At 38.9% G+C, this 27048-nt stretch overlaps 1 protein-coding gene across 2 annotated transcripts in view; it reads right to left on the bottom strand.

The window, feature by feature from the left end:
• Positions 1 to 27048, bottom strand: part of PLA2G4A (phospholipase A2 group IVA) — a 307311-nt gene that overhangs the window by 43743 nt on the left and 236520 nt on the right. For both annotated transcript variants that reach the window (XM_050961422.1, XM_050961423.1), the window contains exons 5-9: positions 19433 to 19546; positions 16869 to 16906; positions 13604 to 13745; positions 6915 to 7051; positions 348 to 570 (exon numbers count right to left, since the gene is read on the bottom strand). In XM_050961422.1, the coding sequence (XP_050817379.1) occupies positions 348 to 570; positions 6915 to 7051; positions 13604 to 13745; positions 16869 to 16906; positions 19433 to 19546 (654 nt within the window). The remainder of the gene's footprint in view (positions 1 to 347; positions 571 to 6914; positions 7052 to 13603; positions 13746 to 16868; positions 16907 to 19432; positions 19547 to 27048) is intronic.

Below are 27048 nucleotides of genomic sequence, written 5' to 3'. Positions count from 1 at the left end.
CCAGCCTGCAGAGGGTGCTCTGGGCCAGGCAGAGCTAATTCCCTGGGTGACCAGCAGGAGGCGCCACATCGGTGAGTCACCACCATGCCACAGTTGGTGATAGGAGATTCATAAAACAAATAAATAGACAAACTGGATCTGAGCTATTACTTCATAACAGACATGATGGATAAATGCTGCCTCTTTTCTTATTCACTAAATGTGCATGGACAGATTGCAATTTTCTTGAATGATTTAGTTTTTGATAAAATGTTAGTGAGGACACAAAAAGGTCAATTCAAATAAATATCTGCAGATGTTATTTTCCAGTATTCTCGCAGCTCAAATAACCATAAAAACAAACTTACATTTTGGATAAGTGTTTCCCCTATCAACATTCCGAAGATATCAGTGAATGTTACAGGCTGCCCAGAACGTTTCTTATTCCATAATGCTTCAATGTAGCGTTTGACTTTCTGTGGAGTGAGCAGCAGAAGTGGGTTGTGACTGACACAGTTCATCAATTCTTCATTAATCTCCTTTGGTCCTTTCCTTGGGAAATCTGGGTGAGAATACAAAGTTGACATGTACCTGTAATGAAAATACAGCGATCAATAGCTCTGTCAATAAATACATAAGACACTCAATCCTGATTTTGCAGTTTGCAGGATAAAGGCCCAGATGAGCTAAATTTACAACAGACGGACTATCTAAACTTTATGTTTCACTCAGTTTAACAGATTTCCTATGTGATTATTCATTTTATGCAAAACCCTGGAGTTTTTATGCAGGAAAAGCTCCCATGGATGGGGAGTTCATGATTTGATCTTCATGTCTTATTTACTCCCTATAAAACAGGAATATACCATCAGGAAAATTTTCAAGTGTGCTCACTTTTGAAAATGGGATCTAGGTGCTTTTGAAAATTTTTAGGGCTGTCAAGTGATTAAAAAAATTAATCACAATTAATTGCCCTGTTAATAATAAAATACCATTTATTTAAATATTTTGGGATGTTTTCTACTTTTTCAAATATAATTACACCTCTACTCCGATATAACACGGCCTGATATAACATTAATTCAGATATAACGTGGTGAAGCAGCGCTCCGAGGGGGCAGGGCTGCGCACTCGGGTGGATCAAAGCAAGTTCGATATAACATGGTTTCACCTATAATGCGGTAAGATCTTTTGGCTCCCGAGGACCACGTTACATCGGGGTAGAGGTTTATTTCAATCACAACGCAGAATACAAAGTATACAATGCTCACTTTATTTTTTATTATAAATAGTTGCACTGTAAAAAACAAATAGTATTTTTCAATACACCTAATACAAGTACTGTAGTGCAATCTCTTTATCATGAAAGTTGAACTTGCAAATATAGAATTATATATAAAAATACCTGCATTAAAAAACAAAACCAGGAAAAATTTAAAGCCTATAAGTCCAATCAGTCCTACTTCTTGTTCAGCCAATTGCTCAAACAAGTTTCTTTACATTTGCAGAAGATAGTGCTGCCTGCTTCTTGCTTACAATGTCATCTGAAAGTGAGAACAGGCGTTTATATGACACTATTGTAGCCGGCATTGCAAGAAATTTACATGCCAGATGCGCTAAAGATTCATATGTCCCTCGATGCTTCAAACACCATTCCAGAGGACATGTTCACGCTGATGATGGGGTTCTGCTCGATAACGATTCAAAGCAGTGTGGACCGACGCATGTTCATTTTCATCATCTGAGTCAGATGCCACCAGCAAAAGGTTGATTTTCTTTTTTGGTGGTTTATGTTCTGTAGTTTCCAATTACAATGTTGCTCTTTTAAAGACTTCTGAAAGCATGTTCTATACCCCATCCCTCTCAGATTTTGGAAAATACTTCGGATTCTTAAATCTTGGGTCATGTGCCATAGCTATCTTTAGACATTTCACATTGGTGTCTTCTTTGTATTTTGTCAAATTTGCAGTGAAAGTGTTCTTAAAATGAACAACATGTGCTGGGTCATCATCTGAGACTGGTATAACATGAACTATATGGCAGAATGTGAGTAAAACAGAGCAGGAGACATACAATTCTCCCCCAAGGAGTTCAGTCACAAATTTAATTAATGCATTATTTTTTTAACAAGTGTCATCAGCATGGAAGCATGTCCTCTTGAATGATGGCTGAGGCATGAAGAGGCATATGAATCTTTAGTGCATCTGGCATTTAAATATCTTGGGACTCCAGCTACAACAGTGCCATGCGAATGCCTATTCTCACTTTCAGGTGACACTGTAATTAAGAAGTGGGCAGCATTATCTCTCATAAGTGTAAACAAACTTATTTCTCTTAGCGATTGGCTGAACAAGAAGTAGGACTGAATAGACTTTTAAGCTCTAAAGTTTTGTTTTTGAGTGCAGTTATGTATAAAAAAACCTACATCTGTAAGCTGCACTTTCATGATAAACAGATTGCACTACAGTACATGTATGAGATTAATTGAAAAATACTATTTCTTTTATCATTTTGCAGTGCAAATATTTTTAATCAAAGATAATATAAAGTGAGCACTATACACTTTGTATTCTGTGTTGTAACTGAAATCAATACATTTGAAAATGTAGAAAGACATCCAAAAATATTTACTAAATTTCAATTGGTATTCTATTGTTTAACAGAGAGATTAATCGTGATTAATTTTTAAGTTAATCATGCAAGTTAACTGTGATTAATCGACAGCCTTAAAAATTATATAATTTCTTTTTATATCATTGATACAGTCAGGCATGTCCCTGATTTTGAGGATATGTACATCATATTAAAAAAAATTAAGCTGAAGTTAAGTAGGAAGAACTATAAATAAGTCAAGTGGAAAAAATACAGGATAATAATTTATTTTAAAAAGCCACATATACAAATATAACCCATAAGCTAAATTTTAGAAAGATAGGAAGGTATAAGATAAGGTTAAACATATATAACACACATGCACACACACAGAATAGAGTATGAAAAGTTTTACTCATGGTATATTCTTGTTTTTAAAGGGTTTGTGCAAACACACACACAGTTATGCTTATTTAGCTCTTTTCATGCTTCAAATTCATCAAATAATGTAAAATAATGTGTCAGCTCTCCAAATGTAAATGTGACTATACGTGAAAGCTCCAAATAATTGTTTAAATTGTTCAATTAAATATAATCATGTTAATAAAACTGTACGTGCCAACTGCATTACGGTCTTGACAATTATCTTTCAGCAGCAAGTCTTTATCCAGTCACAAGAGTCAAAAACTGAACAACTCCTTATTTGGGCAAAACCTCTTTGGAAATAAATGGGGGTTTGATTGACTAAGGACTTCAGAATAGGGCTCCCAAATGCACTGCATTTCAATTAGATAAAATTTGCTTATTGATATATATGCTTAAGGATTACAAAATTAGAGGAGAAATTATTGCAACAAACTAACAGTGGCTATTCAGTCTTACTCAGAGAATGACCAAACAAATTTCTCAGTGCCATATAATCAACTCTGACTTCCTTTCATCTAATGGGGTAATGACTGGTATGTATATGAACCATTGTCATCTATTACGTAGAGGCATTTGGGCCAGATTTACAAAGGTATTTAGACACTTAAAGATATGGATAGGTCAGTGCTTAATTTGTAAAGAAAAAGGTACAATGGCTCAAGAAATTAGGTGCTGGGGCTCAAGCAATTTTTTTATTTTCATAACTGATGTGGCAAACCCAAAGGTGCCAGGGCTATGAACTGCAAAGCCTGGAGGTGCTGGGGCCCAGCCCTGACACAAATTAAGCATTGAGATAGGTGCTTAGTGGGATTTTCAAAAAAAAAAAAAAAAAGTCTAAAGCAGGTTAGGCACCTAATCCAACTTGGTAATTATGTCACTCTTTAGTGGCCAAAAGGGATATACTACCACTGTGAAGAAATGGAGATTCTTCACTATATCAAATTAGCAAAAGCCTGTGCTTGGGGAATTTTCTCCATGTAGCGTGTATACAGTTTAACGGACAACTGCATTGTCCATACATGTTACAACTCTTTAAAGCCATCAATGTTATTGAAGTTTATTTTTAGCCCACTATAATTTAAATGGGTTTGTCTACTTTACATCTTTGTATGGATGTAAATACAAATAGCTTTTTGCATAATTTAGGAGGAAAAGATTCACACTGTAATGTATGCAGAAGTATATATGAAAATAGAGCCTAGATAGTCCTTAGCAGTATATGTTGGCTTAAGCCTACTGTACTAATAAATAAAGCAAATAAGGAAATGAACATCTTTTGTTCTTTACATTTAAAAACCAATTTTAAAAACTGCTAAAATCAAATGTACAAACTGGAAACAACTCTCAGTCCAAATGAATGGTATTTTACACATTTAAGCCATTACTCAGCAAGGCACTTACACTCATACCTAACCTTAAAGACCCAAGCAATCCCACTGCCATCAGTCGGTATTCACATACTTAAGAAAAGGCATGTCCATAAGGCTCCAATCCAGCAAAGCATTACTGAGGTAATAAAAATTACCATAATTTCAGGAAATTCTTTAAAACAATAAAATGGAGAGCTGGAAAGTAATTCAGAGCACATATGCTGATGATTAAAACCAAATTGATCAGGCCAGCAATTACACAACTTAGCAGTCATCTCATAAATTAGGACTGAAGTAGAGAAATTTAAGAAGTTGATTGCAAATATGTTTTTAAAAATGGAGCAGCCAGATACTCCATAATCATTTAAATGTAACTGAAAGAGTTTATAGCAGCATCCAGCTGTTTGTAACTCATCTTTTTAAGAGGTGAAGAACAGAAACAACCAAGCTAATATAAAAGCTTTTAAATACTCACAGGAAATGAAGGTTTGATGATTGGAGGTCATGTAAAAAGTACACAGAGTCCTCATGCAGTAACATGTACTCTTTATATCTTTCTCCAGCCCTCTCTTTTATTGATGTCATTTAATCTTTCACTTTTTATTAATGCCATTTGAAAATTAAGAGAAGTGTGGCTTATGAGTTAGCATGCGCCAGATATTTCCACAATTAAGGGATAGTAAAGGAGTCACATTTTATGCAGTGGTTTACTGTGATTTAGAATTTAAAGTAGACTAAAGGGGCAGGAAGCCTCTGGGTTCTGTCACTGCATAGCTGGGGGATTTTAGATCAGTCATTTATTCTCACTGTGCTTCAGTATAATGAAACCTATGCCACATGTCCGATGCAAGATTTAATTAGCGTTTTCAAAGTGCTCTGAGAGTTCATGGTAGTGCAAAGTATTAACATTTGTATCAAATCACAGGTGAAATAAGTGCACCAGCGAACTACAGTGTGTGACAAAAAAGGAAAACGTGATGCGGAAGATCAGTCTATGGTCAGGCAAGGTGACTGACACAATTAATGAGGTAGACACCCTCTTCCAAGGTCAAGCACGCATCTTGGGGAACAGGCACAAACCTGCCCTTTCCCTCAAGAGAAGGAATGGGGAATACTCCACCCTTCAAATGGAAGGCATAACCCTGTTCCTGGGGGATAAATGGTATGGAAAAGAAAGAACAAGGAGGTACTGGCTAAGTGTCAAAACCAGAATTTCTTTATATTACACAGGACAATTCTGAATAGGTGTTATCACCCAGACTGTGCAGACTTATTCGATTAAACCTCAGCTATTTTTAAATTTATTTTTCTGACCTGATTGGATTAAAGAATTTTACTATTTTGATTCAAATTCTATTATTTTTACAGTACATTGACATACAGGGTTGAACTCTCACCAGCGCTATATTTGTTTAAAATGTAGCTCAGTGAGATCCAGACCTCAGGCACAACTGGCTCACGTTCTGACTAGTAAGTAGCTAATTCAATGAACTTGCAGAGTCAGCTGAAGCAGGAAGGACAGCTGTCATTCCTATCAACACAGTTTACCTGGCATAAAGGGAGATATAGGTTTGGCACCAGTCCGATGCTGGCTTCTTTTCTGGTCTCAAAGTGAGCAAAAGCTGGTAACAGCAAAGGCACCCTTTGGCAATATAGAAAAGAAGCAAAGCACCACCAGCACACAGAGATTCTGCCACATCTTGGGGTTAGCATGAACAAATCACAACATGCCCACTTTTCTGAAAGCCATATTCCATTCTACCCTGCTCTTACCAATGGTAAAGAACTTCATATGGGAACATCCACTGTTGATTCCTCCAGAGAAAACGGGAATATATCTCAAAAGCCAATAGTTGGTGACATGGGCTTCTTTCTCGCACTGTGCGTTCCCATCTTCTTAAGTCCACATGTGAGATGTCTACTTAGAACTTGGCACATACACTAATGCATTTATAGCAACCAGTGTATCTTCACCTTGTTGTGAAATTCTAATGCCTTGACCCAAGTTCAACAAGACCTTTCATTTCTGCAGCAAATCCAACATGTGCACACCCATGTCTCTTCACAAAAAATCTGATTTTTGTTTTCTTGAGCAAGGAAAAATCATCAACCTTTTTTGTGTGAATTTGTTCTAAGGGGCTGGAGTTCCTGGTCAAGGGCTCCTATGGCAGAAAGTCCACAAGGCTACAGCAATGCCAAACTGTTAAAAGCTCTCCTACCTACAACGTAGCCCACCAGCATGAAAAGTGAGGACATTGGTTGTAGAGTCACACGGCTATTGGAGATGGGAACTGTGTTAATTCAGATCCTCACTGATCAAGCTCCTATGCAACCGTCTCGGAGTTGAAGTTGCCTACATCCTGGCAGGTACTCCAAAATACTAGCAACCAAAGATCAACTCCACTGCCATTCTACTGCACTGGATCGAGAATTCCTCCCCTCTGGTGACTGTAACGTACATTATAAAATTCATTCTCCCAGTTATCAGTGGAAAGTTTCCACTGCACCAAAACAAAGCAGGGCTGGGGGAGGGCACAGAAAACTTACCACGTAGATCCAGACAGACCAGCAATATATGTTGCACAGTCTAAAATTCCTGATTCGTAGAGCGCTTTCATAACTCCAGAAAACCCTACCATGGCACGAAATCCACCACCTGAACCCAAAACCGCTATCACTGGTACCTGAGCAAATGAAAAAGACAGCACACAGTAAGGTTGGCTTCTAGGATGCATTTTAAAGAGCTAAATATATTTTATGTCCACCAATCAGTAACCAAAGATATCAGACTTGTGCAATTAATAGTCACCATTCAACAGTCCCCACTACAGAGACTCAAAGCTGAATCCTTATCATCTCTAGGCTGCAGATCTAACAAGAGAACCAAAATGGTTCCTCTTAACATTAGAACTGTTCTTTTTAAAATGCATATTATAAAAGAGTGACAAATAGTCCAGTAAAAATCTGTGAAACGAGACCTTAAAAATCAAAGGATATGAAAGATGCCATGACACTATTCATGAGGAATGAACCTCCTGCCCAAACTTACCCTCTCTACCCATGATATGCAGTGCAGTGTGTGTAATTCGATTGCTACGATCCTCCCAAAGATAGTTGTATTTCAGTGGTGCTACATTATTATTTATTGTATTACTGTAGCACCAAGGAATTCTAATCATGGACCAAGACCCCATTGTGCTAGGCGCTGTGTGAAGATAGAACAAAACAAAGGCCCGGCTTTTGAATCCCCAAGGAAAAAAGCCACTAGAAAAATGTAGTATCTTGTGACTGTAAAGGAATCCTCCTTGGTCCACAGATCAGCAACACAATACACCAGATTCTGATCTCAGTCCCACTGCGGCAAATCTGGGGTACTTCCACTGGTTTCAGCGGAGTTACCTTAGATTCACACCAGTGAACATGAAATCAGAATGTGGCTGAACAGATCAAGTGAGCTCAGTGAAAACATTATGACTCTGTGTCAATGAAGCTGCTGTTTCTATATATCATGCTGCTTAGCACTCTCCCGGAAAAAGAACGAGTACAATTTATTTGAAGAAATTTGTATTTGTAGCCAGCTTTCTAAACAGTTATTTATTTTTTCTACCCTGCCCTGACTTCCTCAACACCACTCCACCAACAGCCCAGGATATTAAGAAAAGGAAAGACATTAAGCCTAATGATCTAAAAATAATAAATCCACAGAAATGTTTTTTTAAAAGGAAACACATCTAAGTAACGTCTCAGTGAAGGAGCCAAAAGCGGTGAAATTTCAACTCTACAGCCTTTATCAGAGAGACTTTGCTCTCTCTTTGGAAGGTGGACTAGTCATCTCACTTACTGACGGTTACTGGAGTGGATGCTCACCCACACATAGGTCTCGGGCACCCATGATTATTCTTTAGGGGGTCTTTAAGTTGGCCCTTATTGCACATTCTTATTTATAATTTAATGATCTAACACATTTTTAAAAGGGTCCTATGGTTCACAAACTTATTTTGTGTTGAAAAAATTTCAGTCCTTTACTATCAAGTTTTACTTCAGTTCAAGTTTGAATAGATATGAGATATTTCAGGTAAATAGGAAGAGGAGATGGATGGAAATTCTAACACAGCCATAACTAAAGCTCCACTACCATGAAAAAAAAATGCCATGAAGAATAATTTTAAAGTGTCCAATCTCACACATTATACACACCTCAAACTCCCACTAACTTTAGGAAGATTTTGGACCCAAAGGATCTAGAGGTTCTGGTGTATCTATTATCCTAGCCTTGCACCATACTCCATCACAGAAAAAAGAGTTAGACAAAATAATTTCCAACAAAAAATTGAAAATAGATTTTTCTCACAAGGTTGAATACCCAACATTTAAGACAACTGTGTATCTGTTTCATGTCATTTATTTGTCCAATCCATTCTAAATAGCAGGCTGTGTACATTATTTATAAGCAGGTATGGAATTCAGTGAAGATCACCAATTATAACAATTCATAACTGCTTAGCTGACTCCCTAACTATCCTCTTCCACAACAATAAAGAGAAGGTTTTCAAAGACACAAATGGTAGACAGGCACCCATCTCTCATTGACTTTTATTGCACTTTGTGCCTTCACATGCTCCTACTCAATCTTTTATGGACTCAAAGTAGTTAGGGATTAGAGAGGAGGGGAAACTAATTGACAATCAGAGTCCATTCCCTCCATTAACACTGGATTCTGTCCTCAGCTTAAGAATTTAACTGATGCTATTCTTGACTCAAGGACAAATACCAAGTTATACATTTCCAAGGTGGAGCTGTATAAGATATAAAAAAACCAGAAACTGCTATTGGCTGGCCAAAGCAAATGCACATCAGAAACGGGGGCGAGGGAGGGGGGGAATCCTCAAACCAGTGAAGGAAAAAGGAAAGGGGGATGGAATTTCACTAATAGGGTGAAATCCTTCTTTCATTGAAGTCAATGGCAAACCTCCCATTGATTTAAATGAGGGCACGATTTCATATCCCTCTTTTTCTTAGTCTGCAAATCCCAGGAAAGCCAGTTTGGCCCATAGAGTGGTAAATTAATCCCACTATCTAATCTCTGGTCGAATCCCTCTAGTAGTTATCTCAGCCCCAGTCCATTTCATGAGCTGCGTGAATAAAACAGCAGCAGTAACCAAAATCATTGATCAATTTATAAATCTCACTTATGACACTTCTTTCCGTGACAGGAAAGTGCTGTACATTATCTGCAGTATGATTTCAACATGCTATCCAACATGCCAATCATAGTTTACTTAAGAAATACTAAATCAACCATTTAGCAATTATTACTCACAGGGACTAGTGCCTTTCTCTTCCTTTAAATGGCACTACTTGCAGAGTAAGGTACTGCAAATAAGGATGGAAGAATCTGGTTCTACTGCATTTTATAACAGTATGTGATTCTTTTGATGAAAGCAAAAAATTGTTTTAATTTGGATTTTATTAATTTCAGTGTTTGCTTCCAGTACATGCACTGAGACATTTTGATATTTACAGTGGTTAGAAAGATTTTAAGGATGCAGGGAAAACAAATTTTATAGTTTACTTATTTATACTTTACATAGGAATTTTAACACACTCTGCAAGTTTTAAGTCAACATTGAAATAAATCAGCAATGAACCCTACTTTTACTTCTTAGATCTAAAACACATAGCCAGTGGAAATGGCTGCACCCAATAATTGCAAAACGTTGGATGTCATCTTTGACCTTCCACTCTATACAAAAGATTGGATTTTAATTCAGTAAAAGAAGATTAACTGATTAGTGTTTCTACACCACTTTTCAGATGTAAAGCACTGTATAAATTCTAGGTGTTAATAATTCCAACCACAGGTATTCATTGGCATTATCATTCTTTGTCATTCTGTACATGGGATAGGTTTCTGTCAAAGCAAAACAAAACTAAAGTGAAGAATTAGGACACACCTGTTTTACTAAACCAACACCCCATTGATAGAGTGGTTGCTTTGAACAGTAGAGCTATATTAGTATATTACTCAGCACTTACAGTGTGCTGTAAACTTTGAAAGCTCCTTGCAAACATTAGCTGATTAATCTATAAAGGCAAATCTCAGCAGGCTGAGCAGAGGGGAGTTCCAGGTGCAAGCTCAAAAGAGCAAAAGTATTTAAGGAGCTCCCAAACCATCACTGGTCAGCAAGTCTATTAACCAGTGTAATGGCAGGAGCAGGAGGGAAATGCTGAATCTCCTTCAGGACACAGCAAACTCTAAAAGGCTGCTCTTTGAAGTGTTCAACAAAGAAAAGAGTGGTCATCAGTTACATTCCCCCTGTATTTAAATCCACAGCCATCACGGGAATCACAGAATTCATGATATAGAGCTTATGGGAAGTGACTCATTGCTGCATACAGAAAACTCCTACTAATTTTAATAGCCTATACCCCAATGCATCAAAGACAGTATAGAGTTCAAAGTAATGCCTGATTGTAGTACCTCTTCCCTTGTGGAGAATTGGTTTAGAAGGGATTCTTCTGATCTAAAACTACTCTCCCTCCTATTTTGGCTAGTTAGTTGATGTAATTAAAGACCATGTCAGTGGCAGAGAAAAATAATCATTGCCACATGAGAGAGGACTCCTGCTCCAGCAACACAAATCTAGAACAGAACTATAGCATGGGTCTGTGTAGAAAGGAAGCGGGTAACAAATATAGCATGTCCCAACCACACTCTTATTAACCACCCTGCCCGCTTTGAAAAATAACTGGGTGGCCTACGGGTGTGCAAAGCAGCAGCTGTTGCTATGAGAGGAGCAGCTCGGCTTCATGCATTTGGTTTCAGTTCACTTAACCAGTGTAACATATGTGTCGAGTGCAACCTTGCATATTAGTACTATAGACATAGTAGAGGACGAGTTTATTGCCAGTCTTTCTCCACCTCCAACTCCTCAAAACCAGAAAAGGAGAGAGGGAGAGAGGAATATAAGAGGCTTTATCGCTACTCAAGGAAAAGTGAAGTGCAATTCTAAATATGTAACTTCCCCACTTGTAAGGCTTTGCTACAACTGCTTTTGTGCAATGCAATTTTCATAAAGGCTTATATGGAAATATGCAAGGAACATACACTGTGAAAAACAGACATGCCCAAGTTACAGGTTTTCACCTACCTAGATCAATGGGACCTGAGGGAAGAGAAACAGAGAAGGAGATGCAGGACATGAGGGTGGAGGGAAGAAAGCCTCTGCAATATTGTGGAGAGCAAAGAGACAGCAGCAATTGGGAAACAAACTTGCCAGCAATCAGAGAATACAGAACAACCAAACAAAAGTGTCCTCATTTCACTATCTGTCAGACGCTATTTGCTATGCTTCTGCGCACTGTACACAAAGCTGACCAAACACTAGAATTTGTGTGCTACTGGAAATTGTGAGATTTCACATTCCCTGCAAAAGTCTATCACATTCTGCTAATGCTAAAAGAAAAAGACAGCTCCATAACCTAAACCCATACATGCGCTGTAAGGACAGTCTTCATTTCAGTATTATCAGCCAGCCAATGTGCAGAGACCATATAATTGTCATTATGGCCTGGTCTACACTGGTGTGGGGTCGATGTAAGATACGCAACTTCAGCTACGAGAATTGTGTAGCTGAAGTAGACGTATCTTATTTCGACTTCCCTCCCATCCTCATGGTGCAGGATCGATGGCCGCGGCTCCCCCATCGACTCCGCTTCCGCCTCTCGCCCTGGTGGAGTTCCGGAGTTGACAGGAGCGCATTCAGGGATCAATCATCTAGACAAGATGTGATAAATCAATCCCCAAAAGATCGATCACTGCCCGACGATCTGGCGGGTAGTGTGGATGTACCCTATGTTTAATTCGTGGTAACAAAAAATGATCCTTAGACACTAATGGACAGATTTACAAAGGAATTTAGGTCCCTAAAAATGCAGATAGGTGCCTGGTGGGATTTACACATATGCCTAAACAGGTTAGGTGCCTAATACCTACTGAAAGCCATTGGAGGTAGGCCCTAGTCCATTTAGACAGTTTTGTAAAGCTCAGTATGTGCAATCCGTATCTTTAGACACCTAAAATACCTTATAAATCTCACCCTATGACTTGGTTTTCAGAAGTGCTGAGCACCCACAGCACCAGCTGTAGTCAATAGGACTTGAAGGTGCTTATCTCCTCTGAAAAAAATCAGACTACAAAGACCCAGTCCTGCAAGTGCACTCAGCAGAGTGCAAGCACCTTGTAGGAGGTGCCCAGCACTTTGCAGTATAAAGCCTTAAGTGTCAGAACCAGAATGTGGGCAGTCTTGTGGTTAGAGCCAGAGCCCAGCCAAGTGGTGAGAGCAAGGGACAGGAGTCAAGTCAAGGGTCAGAGCTGGGGTCAGACGCCACTAACCAAGGGGTTCTCAAACTGGGGGTTGGGAAGTCACGAGCTGTCAGCCTCCACCCCACCCCAAACCCCACTTTGTATCCAGCATTTATAATGGTGTTAAATATATAAAACATATAAAAAAGTGTTTTTAATGTATAAGGGGGGGTCGCACTCAGAGGCTTGCTATTTGAAAGGGCTCATCAGTACAAAAGTTTGAGAATCACTGCACTAACCAGAGCCAAGGCTCAGAGCCAGCATCAGGAGTCAGGCAAGGGAGCAGAGCTGGAGCAGACTGGAGGAGAAGCAATGCTGAACTGGCTAACCCAGGCTCAGCTGAGAGGGAACTCAACCCCATGATTCCTGACATGAAAGATACAATAATACCAACAGAGAAGGAGCTGATGGATCTCTGATCTAACAGAAGTAGTAACTTTCTTTTACGTGTGTTTTGTTAAGGATTCAGAAAGAAAAGAACAAAAACTATGTTACAAGCTGTTTAATGAAAGTGTCAATAAAGATTAAAAGCCAAGGTTTTGATCCTGAAATGTGCTCCATCCAGGTAGATCCCTGTGCCAATGTAGAGTACTACTGACTTCAATGGGGCTCCATGAGCATGAAACTCATTCCAGGATAAACCTAAACATTTAACTTACAACTTTGAGAGATGGCAAAATCAGCCTCATCCTATATCATGAATCTGCTGGGACTAAAAGATGTTTATTTGTACTTATACTAAACTTTGAATTGTACCCTTCATCCTATTCTTTATTTTCATGTCTTTCAGAAAGGCAGGAATAGGGTTGCAAAGGTAATACTGATCTGGCTGCTCAGGCTGTATTTATTTACAGAAGCATTTCAAACCTACATCACGGGAAGTGGCCAAGTTCTTGCTGTTTTCTGCTCCTAGAAGAGTTTTCATTTTCTGCATGATATTCTCCCTCCGCTGCTGTCGAAACGTCTTCTCCTGATCACACAGAGCCATGCTGAACCGGAGGTCAGTTGAAGAGCTGTTTTGCAAAACAGACAGACTGTGAACCCCAAAACGGACAAACAAAATTTCACCTACCATCCCATAGACTTTAATGGGAACAGGAACAGATGTTAATGGTTTACATTATAAACAATAAAATACAAAGTACTAGGTAAATTGTATAATCATACTATAATGTACCACATTCTATAAAGGCATTCTAAGGGGGAAGAATGGTCACAGTGTCTCTTTAGCAATATGAATCCTCCCAGTATTCAACTCATTTTATCTGGCAAGACTGCAGCTCACAGACTAGTGAACACATGAAAGAGAAGACATAAAATATTTAGCTGTTAGTAATGTATTCTGTGACTTTTTTTAAAAAAAAAGTTAAGTTAACACTTAATAAAAAGGTTCTAGATTCACAGCCCAGGAACTTGAATCCTCTGCTTATCCACAGATCAAAGACAGTATGAACAACTGCAGTGAATGCTTCTTTGCATAAACTCACCAGCACACGTTAATGTTGATTTAGAGGTGCTGTGTCAAGTAGTGAGATGATAATTCAATCTCCATGGACACTCAGTCCTTGGCCTCTGTCCTGAGATTGTCATTAAGTGACAAACATGGTAGCAAACTCAGTAGGACTTCCACCAATGTAGTTCAGGCCAGAAGTGGATCCCCAATGTATTCAGCAGGGCCTAATTTTTGTATTGGGATTCCACAGACTGGGCTCCTTCTTTCCACTACACATAGTGTAGGTAGGGTAAGAAGTTTCATCTGTCATTTGACCAGGGATGGTTAAGACTCACTGATCTTGTACACCACTCTGAGGGTGTGATCCCCGATACTCCCGCTGTATTTTTTATTGCATCACTGTTTATCACTTTATCATGCCCTTAACTTTGACTCTATGAGTAGTGCCACTGAATTCAATGAGACCACTCATTGAAAGTTAAACACATACTTCAGTGTTTTGGCGCATCAGGGCTACAGGTTGTATGTTGGGAAAGAGGCATTGGGGGAACCTGGCAAAAATCGTTGCTCGCATATACCTCACGGAAAGTGAGCCATTATGAAAGATGAGCTAAACAACTCTTTGGGGTATTTTGACAACTTAGTTACCAGACAGCACATCCAAGGTTCCTTTTTGACAAACATACAGACCTGTGAACATGTAACATCTTATATAAAGTGGTAATATACATCAAAAGACATTAAATCAAACTATTATGCAGTCAGATGAACAGAATGAGTAAAGAAGAAAAAAATTGCCTAGAATCAAGGCACCACCAAAATGCATAAAATGGTATAATTCAGAGAACAGTGACTGTTGTACAGCACAACTGAAAGGAATTCCAGATTTCTGAGTTTCATCAGTTAAATTAAACAGCATATTTCATATGTGATCAATGAAAATTACAGACATAAAAAATACAGCAACCAGACTGGCTAATAGCAATGCCCTGGTCATGGATTTAGGAATGCAGTGGACTGAATGTTGCTGTCATTTACATCTCTGCAGTCTCTCTACAACCAATGGGGTTTCCAGAGTGTATCTGGGAGCATAATTTGGTCCTTTGTGCCATTTTGTTAAGATATCCTAATATATTCTATAATTACAACATGACATGGCTATGAGGCTTGTATTGAGTTAACATCATAAGCATGAATTAATCACACCTTGTTGCATCTAAATGTAGAAGGCACAGGAGTTTTAGGGGTGGTCCAGTGGACCACACACAGATTCCCATCTGCTGGCATAAAGAATAAGATGAAACAAACCTTGGGGGCTGTTTTCCACAGCCCCTTAGCCATAAGGAGTTATATTTACTAAAGTGATGGTGCCTGAAATAACTACTACAGTTACAGAAAAAAATTAGTCGATTTTTAAGTTCTCTGTTTTCAGTTGCTCATAACTTTTAGATTGAAAATTTTGATGCCTGACCTATTCCTCAAGATATGTTGTTTCTTTGAAGAGAGGAGAAACCACACATGATAAAAATTAGTCATATCACTTAATGCACTGGTGGGGGGTGTTCAGATACTACAGTGATGAGGACGGTATAAGAATTTAAATAGATTAGGATTAAATAGAATTCGCTCCTCTCTCAAATATATTAATTTGACTAAATAACTTCAGACATTCTTGAAAAATGAGAAGTGAATTTGGGGCAGGAACCATCTTTCTGTTCTGCATTGGTACAGTACCTAGTACAATAGGGCCCTGGACCATGATTAGGGCTCCTAGGTGCTACAATCATACAAATAATTTTTCCTCACTTTCAAAAAATATTATGACCACATTTTTCTTTAGAGAGATCATTCAAAAAAAATAGTTCATCTATAAAACCAGGTCTGTAAACACCATCATTGAAGAATTATTTCTTACTTTGTTATGTGTGGGGATTAGGAATGGATTTAAAATAAAGATTTTGACATGAACATTTGAAGGTGCACACTAGAGCATTTCATTATTTGCTTACCCTGCAAAGACTTATGCATGTGCTTACCTTTCATGGGGCTAAATCCTGGTGCCAGTGAAGTCAATGCCAGCCTTGCCATTCACTTCAGTGGAGCTATAGTTTTATCGATAGTGCATAGTTCCATTAAAGTCAGTTTGAGTTACTTCAATGGGAATGTCCTCTATGTGCAAAGTTAAGTATAAGCATAAGTCTTTGCAGGATTAAAATCTTAAAGATTGATCTGATGAGCATGCATCCGCAGCTAGACAGCTAAAAGTTGAGATCAGAGAGGAAGATGACTGCAATAAGGATAACTGCTGAGGCTGGCTGCCTACTGAGCTTCTAAAGTTTTGCATAGGAGAGGACCATTGGAAAGGAGAGCACTTAGTGGAGGCCCAGGAACAAGGATCTTACAAACTACAGCCTTGCTCCTGCAAACACTTAAACAAGTGCATAATTTTACTCACATGAATGGTCACATTTAAGTCAACAGCAGACTTACTTTGTGGGTGTAACCTTCACTTCTGGATTGTCCTGAGTTTTCAGTGCTTGATATTTCAACCTTACTACTAGTTAATTTTGAATTTAATTTTATATGCTTTTGAAAAAAAAAATTACAAGGAATAGAAAACACATAAATAGGCTGCTCATACAGTCATTCTCTACAGATGTGTTTGGTTAAGTGAGATACTTACCAGACTTCAAGAAACAATTCCAAAATAATTTCTGTGACCTAAACAAGAAACATTTCAAGCTGATTATCTCATTTATAGAGGAAAGAAAACATATGCACTTTGAATATACACTCATCCTCCTCCTTATAAGTTATAAACCCACTTTATAAAGAGGAAACAATTTACCAGATATGTAAATGGGTTTCCTTGGGAAGAATGAACAGAGTGCTTTCAAAGGAGGTCACATAGTACAGAGACTACAGTTCTCAGTTAACATGGAGAGCATGTGGTGTTAAACCTTGACTTAGTCAAAATCCATTAGAATCATAGACTATTGGGGTTGTAAAGGACCTCAGAAGGTCATCTAGTCCAACCCCCTGCTTAAAGCAGGACCAATCCCCAGAGAGATTTTTACCCCAGTTCCCTAAATGGCTCCCTCAAGGATTGAGCTCATAATGCTGGGTTTAGCAGGACAATGCTCAAACCACTGAGCGATCACTTCGCCTCATCGGCCTTATCAATAAGCATTGTCTTCCCTCATACATTGTTTTGTGAGTGCGTGTCAACCTTGCCCAGGATGTAATTTTTGTTTAGTCTCCACATAATTAAAAACATTGGCCTCTACTGCCAATAGCAGTACTATCTGTTATTTGCTCCACATGCAGCACCAGTAGGTACTACATCCTGATCTGGATTTGAAGCAATGACACACAGGTGAATGATTTTACTGTATGGTCTGAGACACCAAGTCTACCATCACAAACAAATATGTTTACAATGTGATCTAAAAGATAAAGTGTCCAATCCTGCAGCCCTTGCACATGCAATTAAAATCATCATTATTATTATACACAATTTTAATTAACTTCTTTAGGCATGCATAAAGACTAAAAGATAAGAGAATTTATCAGAGCTGACTGAGTGTCAAAGGGAAAGAATAAGATATTTTCTGCCTGTTTTGAATAACCAGACCAACAAAACCTCACTATGTATTCAAAGCTAAGAGGATCAATACAAATATTCTTTAATTACACAGTATTTCTGGTGGGGTTTGAAAGCAAAAAATTGAAAAAATGTCAATGCCTGATCTTAAGGATAGATCATGTCTGTTAGGCATGGCTCAGTGTAAGAAGCAGCTGGAACCAGGCGAGCACTAGGAGTAATTCTACCTCCCTGAACTCTCTGACGCACAAGGGAAATATGTCTGCTATTGTACTCTTTTATGAGTAACAAACTCTCCCACATAGCACCTACCCCTAGAAGGTGGAGTACCAGTAAGGCCTTTAGCAGGGCATACTGAAAACATGCAGTGATGCACTGGCTTTAAGAATGTACACATTGAATATTAAACAGACTCCAAAAGTGAAATGCCAGAGTTAACAGCACTCCATTCTCTATGACAAATACAAATAGTAGGCATGGCTGGCATATATTTGTTGTGCATGTTAAATTCAATCTGATTTGGAATTCCTCACCATTCTCTCATAAGTAGAGCTGTGTAAAAAATTTCTAATGAATAGTTTATTTAATAAAAAATGCAGTTTTGGTTGACCCAAAACAATCTGTGAAGTTGACACAAAATGGCCAGAGGAGGAAGAGGTAATGCTGCCACTCCCACTGTCCTCCTTGCTAGAATATGGAAGACTTTGGTTTGAACAGACCTGGATCAGATCTGAAACTGATTTTTTCAATTGATTCAAATTTTTGAAACATTTCAGGTTTGCTTTGACCCGAACTGGTTTTTTTTTCTTTCTGATTTTCCGAACCACCACTGAACTTGAAAGATCAGTTATTTGCACAGGTCTACTCGTAAGGCTCATCATAGTTTGATTTCTTTAAAAAAGGCTTTCCCCTACTCATTGTCTAATGTAAAGGAAAATTAGTAAACTAAATGACTCCATCCATAGAAAAAAAGTATTTGCAATTCGACAACAACTTATTACTAACACAAAATACATAAAGCATATTGTTCTCAATTAATTTCAGATACATCAGTCCCTTTCCCTCTCACTCTCCTCTTTCCTAACTAAATGATGATTTAAGTCTCATTTCTGTAACATGGCAGACCGAGACACCAATACAGAACGGTCAACCAAAAAGTGTAAAAGACCAGGTATTAACCAGAGCATTCATAAGACAAGTACTCAGGTAAGCAATAACTTCCAAAAGAGATGGTGTTAGAATTACATCAACTCTCAGGCTGTAGTAAATTATACCTTATATACATTTCTTAACTGATTTATCAAAAAGGCCTTAACCAGTTACTTGCTTGAAATCAGCATCAGTGAGGAGAAAGTGAGGTCCTTTTGGAAAAGCTGTCAGGGAATGATAGTGCATACATGGGTAGCATGTAATCTACTACAAAAGCAATAGCTTCTATGTGATCTAGGAACAAGCAAAACTCCCAGGCTGTTACCCAGCCAGAATACTGTGCAGCTAAAGATAAGAAACCTGAAAAAAGACTTACATTGTGTGCTCTGACTTTCCAAATACCAGATTTCAAGTCAGCTGCTACTGCATTAAGATTCATCATCATGTTTGAGACTATAGGAAAACAGGCCAAGCTATTGAGATTTGCAACTTACTTTATTAAAAGTAAATGGAACTTCTTTCTTCTCCCCCAGTTTCAGGGAGGATATAATAAACGTTGATGTGCCAAGAGTCTCATCCATGACGTAGTTGGCATCCATTAATGTGATCTACAAAAGATACAAAAAGAGAGTTTTAAAAACAAAAATATAGACTATAGATAGGAACATGTCTAAGCCATTCACTCTGTACTCAATGACCAGACACAAGCAATAATATTCCTTTGGCACTTAATAGGTTTGGTTTATGACTTAGTAGAAGCTTTTGAGGGTTTGCACTACACAGATATGAACGACTTATGTAGCACCTTTCATCTGAGACTGTCACAGTGCTTTACAAACTTATCAAATCAACCACTACCCTTGACAGGGATAGTTAGAAGGCCAAAAGTATAGCTGAGTTCCCCTTGCAAGGCAGGGTAAAATTTTATAGGTGGTGAAACTGATGATGTACACAATTTAAAAGCTATATGCCAAAGATCATACAGCAAGTCAGTGGTAGCAGTGGTAGCAGAATTCAAAAAGTGTCCTAACTCAAATTATTAGAACATAAGAATGGCCATAGGGGGTCAGACCAATGGTCCATCTAGAATCCTGTCTTCTCACAGTGACCAATGTCAGACACTTCGGAAGGAATGAATATAACATGGTAATTATCGAGTGATCCAGTCCCAGCATCTAGTCCCAGCATCCAGCCCTGACCATTAAACTTTAATAGACCTATCTTCCATGAACTTACATAATTCTCTTTTTTTTTCTAACCCAGTTATACTTTTGGCCTTCAGAACATCCTTTGGCAATGAGTTCCACAGGTTGACTGCACATTTTATGAAGAAGTACTTTCTTTTGTTTGTATTAAACCTGCTGACTTAATTTTATTAGGTGACCCTTGGTTCTTGTGTTATGTGAAGAGGTAAATAACACTTCCTTAATCACATTCTCCACACCATTCATGATTTTATAAGCCTCTATCATATCCCCCTTTAGTGGTCTCTTTTCCAAGCTGAACAGTGCCAGTCTTTTTAGTCTTTTTAATGGGGGCTGGGATAGCTCAGTGGTTTAGAACACTGGCCTGCTAAACCTAGGGTTGTGAGTTCAATCCTTAAGGGAGCCATTTAGGAATCTAGGGCAAAGAATCCATCTGGGGATTGGTCCTGCTTGGAGCAGAGGGTTGGACTAGATGATCTCCTGAGGTCTTTTTCCAACCCTGATATTCTATGTGGAAGTTGTTCCATACCCCTAATCATTTTTGTTGCCCTTCTCTGTACTTTTATCCAATTCTAATATATCTGTCTTGAGATGAGATGACCAGAACTGCATGCAATATTCAAGGTGTGGGTGTACCATGGCTTTCTATAGTGGCATTATAATATTGTCTGTCTTAATATCTATCCCTTTCTTAATGGTGATGAACATTCCTTTTTGACTGCCACTGCATATTGAGTGAATGTTTCCAAAGAACTATCCACAGTGACCCCAAGATCTCTTTCTTGAGTGGTAACAGCTAATTTAGACCATCATTTTGGAGGTATAATTGGGATTATGTTTTCCAATGTGCATTACTTTGCATTTATCAACATTAAATATCACCTGCCATTTTGTTGTCCAGTCATCCAGTTTTCCAGGATCCATTTGCAATGCTTTGCAGTCTGCTTTGGACTTAACTAACTTGAGTAATTTTGTATCATCTGAAAAACTGTCATCTCAGTGTTTATGCCTTTTTACAGATCATTTATGAATGTTGAACAACACAGGTCCCAATACAGATCCGTGGGGAACCTTGTTATTTACTTCTCTCCACTGAAAACTGACCATTTATTCCTGCTCTTTGTTTCCTGTCTTAACCAGTTACTGAGCATGAGAGGACCTTCCCTAATTCCTCCTATCCCATGACTGTTTATTTTGTTTAAGATCCAGGGCCAATCAGAGGAGGGGCTAGGAGGGCCATTTGGCCTCAGCCTCAAGCTTAAAGGGGTGTCAAATTTAGATACTTGTTAATTTTTTGGCATTTGATAAGTTTCACAACTTGTTTTTATGCACATCAGTATTGGACCAGAATGTAACACTCTCTCTCAGCTTAGAGCTGCAAATTTAAGCAAATAAGAGATGTGATTTGGTAAAAGACATTTTTTTTTGTTAACTGATTGTGACAAGATGGCCAATGTAGTATAGTGGGTCCTGCACTTTTCTTGGCGGGGGGCTAAGATGCCACCCCTTGCCCCTGCTCTTGGGGCACTGAGGGCCCCACTAGTGGCCCGGGAAGGTGGTAAAGGAGGGAATCAGGGGAGAGGCCTGGGTTTGCTCCTTAATCTGAGCCCCAGCCCCACTCAATCCCTGTGGGTTCTTTACCCCTTGGGTGGGGTACCTTCGGTCCTTAAATTCTGGGGGAGGGAGTCTCCCTCCCCTGCTGGGGCAGGGTCTCCCTTACTCTGGTTTTCTGATCTTCCAAGTCTCACAGCACACCTCCAAGCTTCAGTCCTCTCTCCTTCCTCCTTCTCCCCTGACTGCTTGAAACAGGGGGTTTTACTAGGTTGCTAACAGTGCATTAACTTACTACAGGTGCTCCAATTAACCTGTAGCAACCCTCCCTAGTCTACAGGAAACCATGCCTTAGTTAGCCTAGAGCCTATATACCTCCCCTCTCCAACTCTCTCACTGCCCTCCTATATCATATGATATAGATTTTTTCATATTAAAGAGTTTAAAATATTCATAAATATTAATAAACACATATCAGTTCTGATAGCACAAGATTAGACCGTGATGAATGTGTCCTCTCAGATCAGCTGATTATATAAACAAATCACCACTAGTGGCTGGTGCTGGATCAAGTGTGTGTTGAGAGAATTGTTACATTTCAGTGTATTTATAGTTTTACGTCTAGTTGATTAAGGAATTATTTATGTGTCAGAATTCCTCATTATTATCTTCAGATGGAAGCTAAAAGAGGTGACTGGTTGGTTGGTTAAGCCTTAGCTTGGTAGCCTAGCCAGCATCATAGGCTTTTGTAGTCTATAGGCCCAGATTCAAGGTGAAAATTTGTGAGGACAATCTTATACAGTGAGTTTCATGAGGAAACACATTTGAAATTTTTTGGATATTATCCCTCTGTCTGTATCCGTGTCTGTGTTTACTATATATATGTCATACCTTTGTCTCCAGCTCAGCCTGTTATATTATACTTTGCATGCTTGAGTTTTGATTCAGTGATAAGGCTAATAACCTGCCTGACTGTTTCATTTTGTGTTCTTAATTAGTATGCCTTCGTTTTAAGTCTTTTCAGCATTTCTGTGCATGTTTACAGTAGAAGACTTAGTTGTAGATAAGCTACTTATTTACAGCAGTATAGGCTACATATTGACCAGATAGATCACTATGATGAGGAGATTTGAAAGTGGTGCAAGCAAGAGATGTTGAAAACAACTGAGTGAAGCAGCAGCTAAAAGCTCAAAGTCAATAACTTCATTTCTCAAACACACTTTACCCAACAAACAATGCTACAGATAATGCTACAGATAATGAAAACTCCGCAACTGCAACAGGTGATATTTCAATGCCAATATCTGAACATGAGGACAATAGTCAAGAAGTAGATGTGCCAACAGTAATAGATAGACTCATAGAGTTTAGGGTCAGAAGGGACCAATAAGATCATCTAGTCTGACCTCCTGCACAAAGCAAGCCAAAGAATCCTACCCATCCACTTCTATAACAACCCCCTAACCTATGTCTGAGTTAATGAAGTCTTCAAATTGTGGTTTGAAGACCTCAAGCTGCAGAGAATCCACCAGCAAGTGACCCATGCCTTACGCTGCAGAGGAAGGCGAAAAACCTCCATCGTCTCTGCCATTCTGCCCTGGAGGAAAATTCCTTCCTGACCCCAAATATGGCGATCAGCTAAACCCTGAGCATGTGGGCAAGACTCACCAGCCAGCACTCAGGAAAGAATTCTCTGCAGTAACTCAGATCCCATCCCATCTAGCATCCCATCACAGACCACTGGGCATACTTACCTGCTGATAATCAAAGATCAATTGCCAAAAGTAAGCTATCCCATCATACCATCCCTTCCATAAACTTATCAAGCTTAGTCTTAAAGCCAGATATGTCTTTTGCCCCCACTACTCCCCTTGAAAGGCTGTTCCAGAACTTCACTCCTCTAATGGTTAGAAACTTTTGTCTAATTTCAAGTCTAAACTTCCTAGTGTCCACTTTATACCCATTTGTTCTTGTGTCTACATTGGTACTAAGCTTAAATAATTCCTCTCCCTCCCTAATATTAATCCCTCTGATATATTTATAAAGAACAAGCATATCCCGCCTCAACCTTCTTTTGGTTAGACTAAACAAGCTGAGCTCTTTAAGTCTCCTTTCATAAGACAGGTTTTCCATTCCTCGGATCATCCTAGTAGATGCAGCAGAAGAGCCTGTGTATGATCAAGAAACTCAACAGCAACAGGAAGCTGTAGATCTCACACAGCAAGAGCAATTCATGAGTACTACAGGTTTGACTGTGACTGATATTGGAATTACTGACAAGAGCAATGCAGCTCAAATGCAATCTTTTCTTGAAATTAGTTGTTTTCAAATTCCAAGTAACATTCCATGAGATGCTGATAATCATGCTTTCTCTACTTGTCTGCTGGCAAAAACTCTTCCAAATGGTGAGACCTGCACAAGAGACTGGTTATGCTGGAGTATGGAAAAACAATTTCTGTACTGTGCACCTTGCTTCATTTTGAACAAAAGTTCTGCAAATGCATCAGTTCTCCCTGATCAACCAGGATGGAGCATCAACAGAGGTTGGAGAAAGTTGAAGGACTGAATACCATCACATGAGAGTTCAACGTCACACAAAGAAAACTATGTTGCATGGAAATCAGCCAGTACGGCAGCATCAGCTGAAAGTTCTGTTGAGAATTTAGTCTTTAGTGAACTTGCTACAGAAACTATTAACTGGAAAAAAACTTCTTGAGTGCATCCTGAATGTCATCCTTTTTCTTTCTGAGCAGGGATTGGCTTTCTTTGGTTCCAGTCAACGTATTGGTGATTGTGCAAATGGAAACTTTTTAGGCATAGTCGAGCTCCTCAGCAGATATGACCCACTTTTATCAGAGCATGTTAAATGTGTTCAAGAATTGCAAGAGACTCAAAAGTGCATGCAAGTCCATTATCTCTCCACACGCATACAAAACAAGTTTATAGAGCTATGTGGGTCATTCATACAAACAATAATTCTTGATGAGATTCAAAATGCCAGGTAGTTATCAATCACTGTTGATGCCACTCCAGATTGTTCTCACAAGGAACAGACTACTATGGTTATTTATTATATTAAGATTGTAGACAGCTCAAAATTTTCAGTTGAAGAAAGGTTTATTTTGTTTGATAATTTCATGAGAAAAACTGGAAAAGAAATTGCTGCTCAAGTACTAGCAATTCTAGAAGGTTTTAAGTTAGACTTTCAAGTCTGCATTGGTCAAGCCTATGATAATGGATCTAATATCTGATTTGTGTCCGTTTATCCCCTCTGATACAGGACCAGATGGTATTCACCCGAGAGTTCTGAAGGAACTCAAAAGTGAAATTGCAGAATTGCTATATGTATTATATAATCTGTCGCTTAAATCGGCCTCTGTACCAGATGACTGGAGGATAGCTAATGTAGCGCCAATTTTTAAAAAGGCTCCAGAGGTGATAATGGCAATAAGAGGCTGGTAAACCTCTTGGTAAACCCAAATGGTAGTTGCTCCAGGTTAATCATGACATCCAGGGCTCATTAAGATCCTTCCAGAAAGCAGTGGAGATAGCTAGGTTGATTGGGACACCTGAAGCCAATCAAGGGCTTGCTGGAACTAGTTAAAAGTCTCCCAGTTGGTCAGTTAGGTGTGCATGCCAGGAGCTGTAGGAAGAAGCTGTGCTGCTGGAGAAACTAGGCAGTATGAACCCTATCAGGCACAAGGAAGAAGGCCCTGAGGTAAGGGTGAAGTAGATGTTGAGGAAGCAGGGGCTGCTGTGAGGAAGTGGCTCAGGGAATGGCACTTGTCCTGTTTCAAAAAGTCAGCTACCAATAGCTGCTACTACTAGTGTCCGTGGGCTGGAGCCTGGAGTAGAGGATGGGCCTGGGCTCCCCCTCTCCCTGATTAATCACAGAGACTGTGAGACAACAGAGAATGTGTGAGGCTTATGATGAAAATGGCTCAGTAGGCTGTGATCCTTGCCTGTAGAGAGAGAAGGGCTATATGGAGGGCCACAGTGAGCCTCTGAGGCTAGCGTAATCCACTTGGAAGCGCGGCACCCACTGAGACAAGGTCATAGCTTTGCCACAATTTCTAGTAGTCTAGAGAATTTATATTACAGTAAACCTTTACCATGGCCACTATATATTTTACTAATATGCAACTTACCATTATTATGTAGTATCACTGACTCTGTTGTGCTAATTTTCAGGGGCTTATATATCATATGACTCAGGAAGCAGCTAAAATCTTTAATTATTTTAAGTAATCACACTGAATTCTTGTTTATAACATATCTTGGTAGGTCTGCTACAGGAAAAGGATACTTATATAATCTTTGAAATAAGATGCTGATGCATTATACTGGAAATCAACTCAGACCATATTGCTCTAGGTGCCAGATCATAAAATTATTATGCTTTTTAATGACTACATAAAACCATGATGGAAGAAAAGAGTGAAAAACACCTCAAAATCAAAGATGATTTACAAGTTATGTTTTAGGAACTGTCTGAATTCTTACCATAGCAGGAAATCTTAGTCAGACCATACAATAGTGAAAAGTGAGTAATTCAGACATACCACATTAAGAAATGACGGAGACTACACTGTATTAAATAGCTTGCTACCTACCCAATTTCTTCCTGACATTATAATACGTACAAACATAGAACAGAAAGATGTGTTATTGCTTTGAGGAAGGCAGTTTGTATAAGCCATTAGCCATTACAGTTATTTTAATAGTCTATCTTTTTATATTTTATTGAGCAAATTCCATGTTCGGCACATTCATGTAACCACAGTGACGTCTGTGAGTCTGTTAGCAGAATTTAACCCATGCTGTCTAAGAGGGTTCTATCTATTCTATCACTATTACCAAATAGACTAGCTCCAGTCTCCTGTTCCCCATCCCCAGTTTCTCGCTCAGCTGATTTTTAAAGACTGCAGTAGCTATTGTAGACCTTCTGCAGAGAATCAGGCCCATGGCTCCTGTTCACCTTCTAAAGCCCATAGCAGGTTGTGAGAATCTTAGATAAGCCACAAACAAGGAAAGCTAATAAAGAGAGCCAAATCAAAGTATGGAGTCAGGTAAGTAGTGGGGACTGACAGAGGCTAGAGACTATGCAAAGCCCCTGAACTCTGCCAGGATCCCTTGTGACAGATTCTCCTGAAGAAAGCACTGCTCTATCACTTCCCAATTCCCAGTGCCTTAAAATGTGTAGCTCCGCATGGTATCCTGTTCCCTGCTTCCAATGCATCTTAATTTTTTAAAAACTGAGATGGAGGTGGGGGGAACCAAAGGAGATTCAAAACAAAAACCTTGTTAAGATGGAGTTAAAGAATGAGTCAGTAATTTATGGGATAAATACAAAA

The sequence above is a fragment of the Gopherus flavomarginatus genome, chromosome 7 (assembly GCF_025201925.1).
Source record: "Gopherus flavomarginatus isolate rGopFla2 chromosome 7, rGopFla2.mat.asm, whole genome shotgun sequence".
Classification (NCBI taxonomy): domain Eukaryota; kingdom Metazoa; phylum Chordata; order Testudines; family Testudinidae; genus Gopherus; species Gopherus flavomarginatus.
The sequence above is the reverse complement of the archived record's forward strand: the minus strand, read 5'-3'. Positions and strand labels throughout refer to the sequence as shown.